This window comes from Patella vulgata, chromosome 6 (assembly GCF_932274485.2).
Source record: "Patella vulgata chromosome 6, xgPatVulg1.2, whole genome shotgun sequence".
In the NCBI taxonomy this organism is placed as follows: domain Eukaryota; kingdom Metazoa; phylum Mollusca; class Gastropoda; family Patellidae; genus Patella; species Patella vulgata.
The window spans coordinates 30,848,366-30,863,230 of record NC_065884.2 but is presented as its reverse complement, the minus strand read 5'-3'; the positions used below and the strand labels follow the sequence as shown (position 1 = coordinate 30,863,230).

At 37.1% G+C, this 14,865-nt stretch overlaps 1 protein-coding gene across 1 annotated transcript in view; it reads left to right on the top strand.

Annotated features, from left to right (window-relative positions):
* Positions 1-11,427, top strand: part of LOC126825381 (soluble guanylate cyclase 88E) — an 84,787-nt gene extending 73,360 nt beyond the window's left edge. Inside the window, exon 3 of the mRNA XM_050554992.2 lies at positions 11,233-11,427. Within this exon, the coding sequence (XP_050410949.1) occupies positions 11,233-11,415 (183 nt within the window). The 3' untranslated portion in view covers positions 11,416-11,427. The remainder of the gene's footprint in view (positions 1-11,232) is intronic.
* Positions 11,428-14,865: the final 3,438 nt, after the last annotated feature.

Below are 14,865 nucleotides of genomic sequence, written 5' to 3'. Positions count from 1 at the left end.
TTTACTTTCTTTATATGTTTTCAATATATATTCATGTTTGTATTTTTTATGGGGGAGGGGGGGGGGGTCTACAGGCTACTGCCTGTCCCCAATCCAGATTCTGTGAATCAATATTGTTTTTTGTTTTTTTAAAAAATAGAAGCTTGTGGGCACTGCCGGACATTTCGATGGGATTGCCCATGGGATACAACGAAATTTTTCATTTTCTATCTTCGAGAGGCTTATACTTTATACTTTTATACTTTAAAGTCCTCTAAAAAGAATACAAGACACACAATTCAAAACATGAAATCTCATTTCAATTATAAGGAAGTAATCTAACTGTTGGAGATGTTGACTCATACCTCGATATATTTATGAGTTGGTTCGTTACTGTGATTGTAAATATTTTCTTGGTGTTTTGTTTATTGTTATGTAATATATGTATATTTGTTTATCACCTTGTCACGTAACAATTTCATATTTAAAGTAACTCTTAGTTTAAAGCCATCTCGGTGTATGGATACATACCTATATAGATATAAATATTTGTTTGATTGTTCCGATTTTACATGTGAACGCAAAATATTACTTAACGACTGTCACAACTAAAATTAATGATATTTGGCCTCTCAAACGGAACAATCAACATACATTAATAATTATATATGATCTTACATCTCATCTCGTGTTATGTTATAGATATTCATCTCTTGCTTATAATTAAAACTTTGTTAATTGTCGGTTGCATAGAACAAACCCTGGTCCGTTAAAAACATTAAGTTCGGGTAACTTTTCCTTTGTCCACAATAATGTTTGTAGCCTATTGCCCAAACTAGATATAACCGAAGCTAAATTCTCTAACCATGATATAATATGTATTACTGAATCCACTCTAGGCGGAAATCCACAGCTGTTTATATTAGTAATAACCAGTGTATGTTATTATAACAGGCCAATTGCCTACGCATGAACATAAACAGTTCATATGGGCGGCTTATCTGACGGCCCAATTTCACTCGCAAATAGATACACTGTCAAAAGTGAAAATGGACGTTTTTGATTTTTGTCTTTTAATGAGTAATTGCTCCCCCAGTCCTCAGACATTCAGCAATTCGTCGTGGCATGCTCCTAATCAACCGTCCAGTCACGATTTGGGGCAACCTGACCCACTCCTCTTGCAGTGCCACGGCCAATTCTTGCAGTGTTGTCGGTTGACGTCGACGAACACGTCTCCTGATCGTGCCCCAGACATGCTCTATAGGGGAAAGGTCAGGACTCGTGGCTGGCCAAAGCATACGGACAATATGGTGACGCTGGAGGTAGTCATTCACGACACGATCGCGGTGAGCACGGGCATTATCATCTTGAAAGATGAAACGTCGACCTGCACGTTGAGCAAAGGGCAGAACTATCGGTGCCAGGATGTGGTCACGGGTAGTACACACCAGTGACCCTTCCTTGAACAATATGCAAGTCCGTTCTGCCAGTCATGGTGATTCCTCCCCACACCATAACAGACTCACGCCCGAATATGTCATGCTGTCTGACGTTAACGTTAGTGTGACGCTCATTTACACGCCTACAAATAAACGCGAGCACGCCGATCGGTGAAATCCAAAGTAAATCTGAACTCATCTGAGAACATTACACACGCACATCAACGATTACCCCAATTTCTACGCTGCCTACGCCATTGACGCCTGCTTGCCATGTCCTGGAGGCACAACACGCGGTCACAGACTGTGACACATTAAGCATGTTGGCTACTGCTCGCTGTGTAGAACCCATTTAAAGCATGCCAATGGCACGTAGGCGTTTATCATGTTGAAGACGTCTCATTGCAAATTAAATGTAACACACTAAAGCAAAGATACGCTAAACAGTAAATCTCAAAGCATGTCAAGTGTCCATGACTATTTATCATATCACAACCTGAATAGGTATTTGCATTTCAATATCCCCTACTTTTTTGAAGAGTATATTAAAAATAATCTACACTTTCAGACTAGGCATAATCTCATAAACCCTGATATTGAATTAATATTTATAAACATATTTACCGATCATACCAAATTCTTACTCGGGGTAATTTATAGACTTCCAAACACAAGGGTTGCCTTTAGGGATATATTATAATGCGTTATCTAATGCATTATACAGTGGTTTCTTTATTATCCTAACAGGGGATTTTAATATCAACATTTGAAGTAATTCAAGTAATTGTGCTAGATCAAAAACAAATATTACAAAGATTAAATCTTGAAAACTTAATAAAAGTAATTTCACAACGCTACCCGGGTCATATATTGATCTTTTTATTACTAATAAGAAATCATTTGCATCAGATACTAATGTTAATGCTCCTATACGCAGTACACATTCAGAAATTACATTACTTCCGGTGATAATGAAAATGTGAAATTAGTTTTATGAAATCCTAAATGACATTAGACATCACATGCTGAAACTTTTATGAAAATCGAATAAAAATTGACACTTTTATGGACCCCAAACCTTGACAAGTGACTTGTAGAAAATCGTCTATTTCTCCGTAACTGAAGAAGTTAGAAACCATTTTGTGATATCTATATGACCGTATGAATTTCATTAATAGGTTGATTTAAACCAAAAGTTAAATTTTTTAATGCATATTAAATAATTCTTAGTTGAAAAAAAATATTGATTGTAAAGGTTAAAAATACAGTTTTTGACAAAATAGCGTCATCTCCAATGTCAATTTAAAATAGTTATCAGTTTGGTAGAAGACATATTTGTCTTATGCATCAAATGGTATCACTTTTATCAAAGTCCAATAATGATTGACACATTTTCAGGCAAAATAACATAAAAAGTGACTCATGCAAAATCGACTATTTTTCGGCAACTGCTCATATTACAAACTAATTTTCACTTATCGTATGGATTAATGCTACAAGATTATGAAAGTTAGGAAGAAATATTTTAATATAATATATGAAAAGCCTGAATGGGTTTTAAATAGCTCATTTTTACACTTTTAAATCAAAATAGCGCAAATACAAAACCTAAACTAAAAAAACTGAGTCCGACTATTTTTGCGCCTGTAGTAGGTGCAATTATCTTGATCTATAAGATTTGTAATAATTAATGTTTGCTTGCAAAAAGACGTCCCTAACCGCTAAAATAGTAGTTTTTGACAAAATTACGTCATTTCTGGCGCTGACAGAAAATTTATCGGTAATAAAAAAAGTTGAGAAATTGCACCATTGAGCATATGAACTTTGTTTTATACAAATCGAGCAATAAATAATTAACATAGAATCCATAAACTGAATAATGCAATTGCGGACAAGGAAAATTATCGAGACAAAAATTGTTCACATTTTTGTTCAAATCACATGACCTTTTAATCCTGGGGAAAATTTCTTAAAACGTATTCATAGATAAGACTGTTTTTTGTAAAAATTTAAGTTTTCAAAATTTGGCGCCTAATATCTTCGAACATTAATCGAAAATCTAAAGAATCGTAGCTATTTGCCTTGTCTCAGGCTATGTCGAAATGTATCAAATATTAATAATAAACGAAATAGCTTTAATCTCTAAGTCACATCCACTTTCCCAGTAAAACGGAAGACATCGAGTTGACCCGACAAGTAGTTTCTGAGATGTGCTTAAGTGGAAAAAAATAATAATAAGAAGAATAATAATCTTAACAAAAACAATAGTGTTTTATGAATTTCATAATCTAAAATGAAAATGTAATACCCTACGATTAGACTCCAAGAAATGTACATATGTCCACCATTGTCTATTGCAAATATAAGATATAACTATTTTATATGTTTGGAGAGAACTTACATAGGCATTTGCCTGTTGTTCAATCGAGTTCAGTTTATTGAATAAAATATTGTTTAAACTAATTATCGTTTTATTCAGCATTAGGCCAAAACGGGGACTATTGTCTACTGAAATCAAAATTTATTTAAAAGACAAATATTACTTTGCCATCCAGGTATGTTTACATTCCTTCACCAATTACACAAATTTGATTTATTTTATCTCCTATTTGCCTCTGTATCTCAAAATGATCTAGGGCATTTTACATGTAGAATACTTATCAGATCCTTTCTTTTTGTCCATGTCACCCTATCTGTCAGTGAGGTTATTACTGAGATAATCATAATCAATTTTTATACGCCCACAATTTCGGTCGATCCGTATATGCTACAGTTTTAGACGAATTCTTTCAAAGAATTCTTTCAAATTGACTTGAATCATTGCACCGTATTGATTATCAGAGTTCCGTGACCTTTCTTACCGAGTTATGCCCCCTTTTCCAAAACCCTTTCAAACGCGATAGAGGCAGTAGTTTTTTTAAAGGATGCTTTTCTTGTGGATACAGGCTATTGTTTCTTATGGATTCTTTTCAAATTGAATGGGAAGCATTGGGGTCATGGAAGGACGAACTCTATCGATGTCCAGCGTTCTTCGATATTTCGTTCCAGAGTTATGTCTCCTTTGTCGACAACCTTGTGAACGCAATAGAGGCTGTCGGTTTTAACAGATTCTTTTCAAATTTGGTGTGAAGCATTGTGGCCATGAGAGGACGAAGCCTAATGATATTCAACCTTCCACGTCTTTGTAAACGCAATAGAGGCTACACTTTTTAACGGATTCGTTTCGAATTTGGTGTGAATCATTGTGGTCATGAGGGACAGGTCCTATTGATACACAGCGTTTTGCGACCTTTCAAACCAGAGTTATGCCACCTTTGTCGAAAACATTGTGAACGCGACACATCCTAAGTGTTTTGACAGATTCCTTTCATATAATTATGGTTGGGGTCATCAGAGGACGAACCATACAAGCAGACGAAATATATCTGTCACTTACAAGCTGTCAAACACGTGATATAAACAATTAGCCACGTGCGTGGGTGATTTGGGTCACTGCGTACTGTTTAATGTGAGTGAATTTTGTGACGGCTTTGTCTATTATTAAAGGTTACCAAAACATATTTCCAAATTAACAGTCCATTTGATCAGATTTCGTAAATAAAACAGAGCGCTAAGCTTAAGCTACGTGTGTACGCTTACCATAGAGACCAGCGAGCATCTTGAATCAGTTACACCACTTTCGGTTTTAATCAAAATTAATTTCTCGCTTACAAAAACTTAACACAACGGTGTGAAATTATATTATTTCGATCAACAATAAATTCATGGCTACTGGAGACGGGTTTCTGGTAGGAATTTGTGAAACCATTCTACTTCTTAAAGGGCACTTAAGATGGACGACATTACTTTTCGGTACGTATAGCCAGTGGTTACTACACCAATCTGATTAAAATTAATTCGGCTATCTTCCCCCAAAGTCACAAAAAGAGACCTCCCGTAAAAACGACTGTTTATTCCTTAATTACCTATATACAGCCGGCGTGTGTATTCATTAACGCCTGACTTATTCCTTCATCCCCTAATTAAATCAAACAATTGAAGACGGAATAATTTGTTTTGTAATTTATTTTAATTTAATACCCAAATTAGCATTTGTTTCATAATGTCCCGCCCTCTCTTCTCATGACAGCGATTTTAAAACTGTGTTTGAAAGTGACTTTTTGATAGGAGTCCCTCTACGATCGTGTGCAGTCCAAACGATTCGAGATACATTTCCGCCAGAAGAGTATTGTGGTTCTAATATCCCCGAGTAAAAATAGTACAGGAGTAAAAAGATGTGTTCATTTCTCGCCACGACAACTAATCGTAGAATCGTACACTTGTTAATTGTATAATATAATTAAGTTTTACTCATCAGTTGTTTATAATTATTATTTACCCATTAAACAATTAGCTTTGTTCACCGATGTGTTTGTAATAAAGTTGCCTCGTATTATTTGTTGATTGGCGTTTAAACAACATTTAATTGGCTTGATATGAAATCTGAATATATATTATTCGATGGATAAACGGTTGTGATAAGATTAGGTTTTAATGTCTAACATCGTTTAACTTCTTTATAATAAAGGTATTATTACATTGACACTTTAATCACTCACTAAACGGTATGATCACGTGTATTTGATATTCATGTCCATGAATCCCATGCAATTTCCGCGCCAAAATTTAACTTCAGCTACTACCCCCGTAATATACATGGAACCGGACATGGTAATAAGATTCCCGGCTTTGATTGGCTGAGAAATGAGGGCGATCTATTGTTATGCATAGTCATCGGAAAATTCCATATTCTCTGTGAATTTCAAATGAAGTTACGATAAAAGTTGTTCTTTGTGTTTAGAAATGGTTATTATTATTATATATAGCTAATAATGAATATATCGACAAATGACGGGCACCATTTGTATATCAAGTATTACGGGGTAATCCAGATTACCGGTAAATGCGCTACTTGCTTGTGTCGTCTTCATTTGTCACGTGGCCTATTTAAACAATGGCACTTTAAATGGATCTACGGCATGATACGACATTTTAAATTCACTCTAAAATATTCCAATCATGTCTAATCTATAACAACGCAAGGTGATAATTCGGTGAATATGATTAGGCCAGTCGCATGTTAATTGGACCGACAAAAACACACATGTCAACTGGTAGTATTTATTGACAGTGATATATTGTATAGATAATCTATATAGTATGTGTAGTACCTGTGACGTCACCAGTCAATCAACCGGATTAAGGTTGTAATTGAAAATTTGAAAACCATTTTGGGCTTTCGGAGACTTAAACCTTAATAGCTGAATTAATTTTAATCAGATTGGTTTGAACTTGCCGTAAAATGGATATAGTAAGATCAAATACCTATTAAAGTGAAAAAACCTGCCACTTTGAACTCTTAATAAAACCGGAAGTTATACTTCTAGACCAAACATTTTAATATTAATTGTTAGTAGACATGAGGGTCATCATATATGAAAACGTCAAGGGCTATTAAAAGGTTAGGTCACCAGATAGAAGTTGAGAAGTCGAATAATATTCAAAGTGAAACCGGAACTAAACGAAATCAAGATTCAAAAATCGGCTCCCTAAGGATTCTTTCCATTTGGAGTAGGTTCAAAACAAAAAAAAAGTTTTCGAAAATCAGAATCAAAATGGCGGCAGAATATCGAATTGAAGATTTTTTTGTAAAATCCAATATGGCGGCTAAACAGTTGAAAATGTTGTGTAACAAGGTCTCTGAAAATGAAACATAATATCTGGGGCTAATACCACCATGTCATTTTTGGCCTATTTTTAAAATGGAGAGAATTATTCATGTTCGGGAAAAATCGGAAGGCCTCGGTAATTTCCGAAAGTTTCTGGAAGTGGTCACAAATCTTTTGAATATGCCATTTTAAAGGCATCGATGTGTTCCTTATTCCTACCAAGTTTCAACTTGATACCTCAAATAGTGACTGAGATACGCTATCTTGAATGTCGCAAAAATGACTACAACATCTACGTTGACAAAATGTTTGCACCATGTACAGTTTTGGCTGCTCAAACTGACTACCCCCCCCCCCCCCCAAAAAAAAAAAATTAAAAAAATAAAAACATAAAAACAATACGTGTTTCGACCGAAGATTATTTTTTGTCCCATCCATAAAACACTTCCAGTTTGTCAAAAATGACCTAATTTATTTTTAATAAATAGATCTACGGAGCACAACAACATCTACGTTGACAGAATTTTTGCACCGTGTACAGTTTTGGCTGCTCAAACTGACTAAATCCCCCCCCCCCCCCCTCCCAAAAAAAATAAAATAAAAACACAAACAATACGTGTTTCGACCGAAGGTCCGAAACACGTAACTAGTTTTACGCATCTTTGTGCCTTTGACAACATATCTTCTATTCTTTCTATCCGATCCTGCTGAGTTTAATTTTACTGATTTGATAACCTTGTGACTATATCCGGATAACTCTGCTGGCTATTTCATCTGACGGGCTCATTTATATCCCCATTTACATTATCTTCGAGGACACCATTCACGCTACCGAAAATCTGTCACAAAGTTATGACTAATGAAGCATAGGATGAATGATTTCATTTACAGAATCTTGCCTAAAGGTGTTTATTATCTCAATAGTATACATCAGTTCTATCGACCAAGTATATTGGGATTTGTGTAAGAATTTATCTTAGTTGCGTTATCTTGATTAATAAACAGATGCTCCATACAGATGGTTTAGAATGTGAGTGCTCTCCAAGAATTAGTTCTTGTGTGTCATGCACTTCTATTAATTAGGGTTCATGTATTAATGGCGGCTAGGTCAGTTGTATATACTGGATCGTATTTTGACCTTGGAGATCCTTTGTCTCGTGCCTAATTAATGATGCCGTAGAGAAATACAACCTCAAAGGTCATAAATAGCAGCTAAATATATTGTACGGTTTTAATTATGTATGTATGTGGGGAAAGACCAATTGGCGAATCATATATTTATCAGAAGGAGAAGACTTTTTATACGCCCACATTTTCATGAGGACGTATATTGTCGTTGCCCATGTCCGTCCGGACATCCGTCCTTCCACAATTGTTTGTGGACACTCTACAGGTCACAATTCTTATCCGATTGCCACGAAAATTAAAAAATAGGTTTATCTCCCTAAGATCTCCTATCCTTTCGATATTGGCAGGCATGTATCGGACCGTAACTTCATGGATTATGGCCCATGAGTGTACGAAAAATCGCGTTTTTAGCTTGTGGGCCCTATAGTTTATAACCCAAAGATCTCGGTTCTTTTCGATATTCGCACATATCGGACCGTAACGTCCTGAATTATTGCCCCCGATTGTACGAAAAATCGCGTTTTGAGCTCGTGGACCCTATAGAGGTCATAACTTTTATCCGATTTAAAAAAAACCATTTGAATATATCAACGTTACACCCTAAGTATGGTTCGAATTTTAAAAAAATCGGACCAAAACTTACAGACAAAATGGCCACTCCTCGTACTCAAATAGCGTAAAAATATGGTATATCAATGTTGTGGACCCTTCTGATTTTGATGAAACTTGAAATGTAAGTTTATAACCCAAAGATCTTGGTTCCTTTCGATATTCGCGCATACTGGATCGTAACTTCCTGAGGGGATCTCGCTGGCTAAGTGGGTAAGACGCTGGCTCGGTAGTCTGGAGGTCGGGTGTTCGATCCCTACATTGGCCGGGAAACTTCATTCAGATTTCCCGGCGTGGTCCCCCCTTGTCAGTGATACAGGATGGAGGGCCTGACAAGGACAGCTGTCTAGTCATTCGGATGAGACGAAAAACCGAGTTCCCGTGTACACATTGGCGTGCTCGTAAAAGATTCCTTGACAGTTGGAATTCGATATAAGCGTAGGCCGTAGTGCCGCTTTCCGGGCTGAATTTCCCCTCATAGCACACTGTATGGCGTATGCCCGTCTTCATTAGCCCAGTTCGGAGCAGAACTGGGTGCGTAATTATAGACATAGGAAAATTACAATCGATGCACAATTTTCTAGCGGTTAGGGAGCATCGAGATATTCTGTAGGTGTCGATTTATAGTATGCAAAATATACTAAACAGCAAAAAAAAAATCAGAGAGGCACTTTAATCAAATCATTCTAGAAAACGACTTACTAAATGGATCAAAGCAATTTTTTGTGAACAATATGTTGTTAATTAGTGATTAATTCATCACGATTCCAAGACATTACGAGAAGGTTTAGAGTCTGTACACAGTCTATACATCAGTATTTGGTGTGTCCACCGCGAGTGTCAATAACAGCAGCGCAGCGTCTGTACATGGAGTGGACCAGACGATTGATGAACGTCATTGGCACATGAAACCACACTCTCAGAAAAGCCTCGCGCAATCCATCGGCTGTGTTTGGTCTCGGTACGACGTTATTAAGTCTCCTCTGAATTTCATCCCAAAGATGTTCTATCGGGTTTAAGTCCGGACTAAGGGCTGGCCAGTGCATAACGTTGACACCGTTCTGCCGTAGAAAGTCTCGAGTAACTCTAGCGGTGTGGGCACGGGTGTTGTCATGCTTGAAAACGTTGTTTCGATGACGTGCTAAATATGGTATGACGTGGGGTCTGAGAGCTTGATCGGTGTAGCGCACAGCAGTGATGCCCCCTCCTCTCCCTGGACCAAGATTTTGGAACACCACAGGACCCACTCTCTGGTTCAGGCCGATTCCACCCAAACCATTATGCTTGGACCTCCCCATGAGTCTCGTTCCATGACACATTGGTTAAAATAACGCTGGAAACGTCGACGCCATATTCAGGTTCCGACATTTGCAGTTGATACGCAACACCGACTCTCATCTGTGAACAGAACAGTTCTTCATTACCTGTGTCTCCAGTTCTGGTGTTGTTGGGCAAACTGTAGACATTCACGTCGATGGCGAGGGGTTAGGATCGGTCCACGGTAAAGCCTACGGCAATGGATGTTCTCTCTGGTGAGACGTCGGCGCACTGAATCAGTACTGATGGGTCTTCCGCTTCCGTGTGTTCCCACTGTCTGGCTTGCTGTCTCAGATGCCTGGGTAAAGGGATTCTGCAAGTGCTGTCGCACTGGTTATCCCTTGGTCTACCAGTTCGGGTGTTGGTGGCCCGTGGTGTTGGTGGCCCGAAAGCGTTGCTGAAGCCTGCAAGTGATTGGCAACGGCCTGGGCAGTGTGGCCAGCGTCGAGCCTTTCAAGCGCCTGATTCCTCTGAGCTGTCGTGAGTCGTGGCATGCTGCTGACATTGTAGTGTGAATGATTCAACCAGGTATGGGGGTGCATTATATAGGACTGGTCCCGGTGAACAACACGTGCACCATGAGTTACATGAAAATCATGGAAAACACATTATCATCTCAGAAGTCAGGTTGCGTTTTTGAGAACATTTCCTATGTTCAATTCTGTGTTTGGGAAGGAGCCTTATTGCTTAGGTAAAGTTGGAGATGTAGTCACAAATATACAATAAAAACATTTGGCAAGTTTTATGCAATGCGTCTATTCAGAGTAACATACCAACCTGACGTTTTTTTGTTGCTGCTTAGTATAGTTTAAATCCAAGTACAAGGTACAATTTGTGCACTAATATTGGGTCGGGTTTTTTGCACGATTCTACACGGGGTGATGTCGAAAGACAACACAATTGATGCTGGAAGAATCCTGTTTTAGATAAAAGCAACAGACTTTTATTGCTACCTATAATATATATCCGACACACTGAATACAAAGGTATCACAATGGTTGTTAATTATCTTACTTTTCCAAGTAAATGAGAAGGAGTATGTTCTCTTCCAGAAGGAACAAGTATATCTTGTGTCATACACGACACCAGTCACAATGCAACACTATATGGAGGTGGCGTTACAAGCACAGAACATGAGAAATGGTATAATATGTCCAAGAAAGATTATTCAAATTCATGGAAGACGCCCATCAGATTTCACAACTTGGACTTGGATTTCAGAAGCAGAATTCTAGTATATTGGTAAAATACCCAAATACAACAAAAAATTGTTACCTCTGTGAACTCCTTAAATCAACATACAATTTTAACACAAGATTGTTGGTAATAGATAAAACTTGACAATATTTCCCACATATGTTGTTGTAAATCGTGTACTATTACAAATAATGCAGATATATTTACTGTGATATTTACTGACATTGCAAATGACCTTATGTTTCCTTGATATTACTCTCTTGATGTAGTCGCCCCGATTTAATATCACATATGTCTAATTCTCATTTCTTTTCCCCTGCCTTCATTATTTACACCCTGAAAACCACTCGACTTCTAAACATATTAAAAACCTTTCCTTATATACGATGTATTCCAGACTCTTTATGCTTTTCTTTGCCACAGGAAAAGAGAAGTACGTATATTCCCTCTTGACTGAAATACTTCCTTCTGACTACACGTGTTTGCTGCGTTATCTATTGGATAATTGACATTATGTGATCATACATACCACCAAAATACTCTCCAAACCTTTGATTGAATTTTTGATATTTTACTTGCATCAACTCTTATACTGAACAATTCACCCAAATAACCGAAACCATGAATATATTTCCGCTTCAGAAATATATGTTTCAATCCCCCAATTCTGCGAATAACCATCAATTGTTCAGTATTGAATTTGTACTATCAGTATACTAGGGGTATAGATGCGGGAAGAAAGGACACCTCCATAATCAGACTATGTATCACGTTCTTTTAAAAAATAATAATACGCCCACTTTTAATATGATCAATTGTGCCCAGAGTTTCTTGTGAATAAACTGCAGACTGCATTTATTGTCGAATTTTCACGTTAGGTTAACAGAACAAAAACCCAGCAAATCGATGTAGCAAATGTTCAGGCATGTAAACGTGATATAATCAATTTCTCGGTGCGATGTTTTTGTAAGATTGGGATTTGCTGACATTGATTTTAGGGCAAGAACGGACGACCACGCCGGTCTTTTCATACAATAGTTATCCTTATTAAATAATATATTTTGCAATGTAATGATGTTGCCCAAAGCATCAGTATTATGTTCTAGAACTATAAGTTTACCAATTTTATCGCTTATTCAACAATATCAATGATAAACTGTTCATAGAGTGCTATTAGGTCAAGTCTTTATGAATAACCAGGGAAGATCTTTTTATTCGGGCAATTTGACTTTTTGGGCAGACGGGTAAAGTGAAAACAAAAATTATTATTTCATCTAGCTGGCAAAATAAAGTGCCCGAAATCTAATAAAACACTAATTTTACTTTTCTTTTAATTAAACACAATGAATTTGTACTGAATTTACTATGGATTAAAACATTTTGTCTGGAGCCACTCTACTTTGTTAAACATTTTTTCGGGCATCGATTATTATTTGTGAATGCAGCTGCAAGTCTGATTTGATAGTTGGGATTCAGGTCGGCACAGAGTGGGATTTCGGTTGCAAGCCGATTGGAAACTTTGAAGTTGCTTATTTCACCGGCTAGGCATTTGCGGCGGTTAAAATTTCAAATTTTCTCGAGAAGAGTGAGTCCCCCATACCCCGCGACGATTGATTTGTTGTTTGGCATTTGGGATTCAGGTAAGTCACCTGATGTAGGATATATTGGACCACACTGGAAATGCTGTATTCACGGACTGGAATAGCAGTTAAATTTTCAACCATTCATTGAGTTCGTACGCCTTTTCATCTAGGGGCCATTTTATGTATAAATTTATCTGATATTTGTAGATTTATCTTGGTAAGAGGACACCAGTGAAACGTGAAACACCCTTCATAAAAGGCTTCGGATTATTAACAAATTTAAAAGTCGCGTCATAATCCAAACGTATAAATAATGAATTTATTTATCGTTAATGTTATACTGTCTTCTTTATATTACATAGTATTATTGGCATACTTATTCAACAAAGACATTACTCAAATATCTATTTTACTTTTACACATGTGACGGCGATAAGGAGCATAAAAGGTCTGACTATTCATTTTATTCGTGCAAACCAGTGAGGTGTTACACAGAAATAGAAGATGTTAATACATTAGGTTCCCAATAGCACGATTCGCGCCAGGAAAACGACTTTGCGTCCGTCAAATTTTCAAATTTTTTTATTGGGGGGTGGGGGGTCCTATATGGTAAGCCCAGCGGAAATTGTTTCAGGCATTTCGGGCTCTGCCCCCCCCCCCCTAACATTCATCGAGCCCCTACGCCTATGTATCAGAACAATCTTTTTATCATCATTTACTATTCTCCATCACACAAAGATCAAACTTAATGTGTTAGCTTAACAATTTAGCTTTACTGGTATACCAATTTTAACCCCGAAATTACTTCTAAAGATGCATCGTTATGCCATAACGAACTACTATGTACGGTTATATCTAATTCCATTACACAGACCATTACTTCTGGACGATTTAAGAGAGCAAATGTGACACCAACCTTCTTTTTTTATAATTTGCGAATAGAAGTGTGTGTGTATATGTGTACGGCATTAGGCTGGCGGCCCTCATTATCTTCTCATGGACAATTTGTTTAAACACAGAAAGATAGATATCTTTAAAATATATCTTTAAATTATAATTTCTACTGCAGGCCCAATTTCATAGTGTAGGGATCAGTGGATGAAAGGGTTGTCTTAGTGAATTCATTGATACCAAATGAAACGATCCATTTTGCAATGAAGATTCATTGTCAAGAGTTCAATAATAGTGGCGTGATTATCTTCGAAAAACGTTATGAATTCGGCAGTGCTATCATTACGTTGTTGAGCGACATGCGTTCTTTGGACCAGTAGCAGAATTAGAAACTAACATAAGATTCCAAAACACTATCGTTGTGTACATACATAATGAAAGACTAGAACTCCGAAGGAGTACTGACGTGTTTCGGTACGTCAGGTCACGTCCGGCCATGTCTTGTCACGTCAACAGTCAACTTACACAATGAATTATTGAGTATAGTAACGCACAAGTCGATCAAAATTCAAAGTGAAACCGGAAGTAAACAAATTCGAAATTCAAAATCGGCTCCCTAAGAATTGTTTCCATTTGGAGTAGGTTTAAAACAAAAATAAGTTGTCGAAAATCGGAATCAAAATGGCCGGTGAATATTGATTTGAAGTTTTTTTGTAAAACCCAATATGGCGGCCAAACGGTTGAAAATTAATGTTATTAAACATGATGGCTGAAAATGAAAGATAATATCTGCGGTTAATGCCACCATATGTCATTTTTCAGGTTATGCCACAAACCGTTTTAATATGCCATCAATGTGGTCCTTATTCCTACCAAGTTTCAACTCGATACCTCAAATACTAATTGCTGAGGAAATCTTTCGCAAATCTTTGATTCTAAAACTAATCGAGAGAATTTACGAATTTCGAAAAACCGTCAGTCAGGACCCCGTATGAGATTCGTCCAAAGAATCCA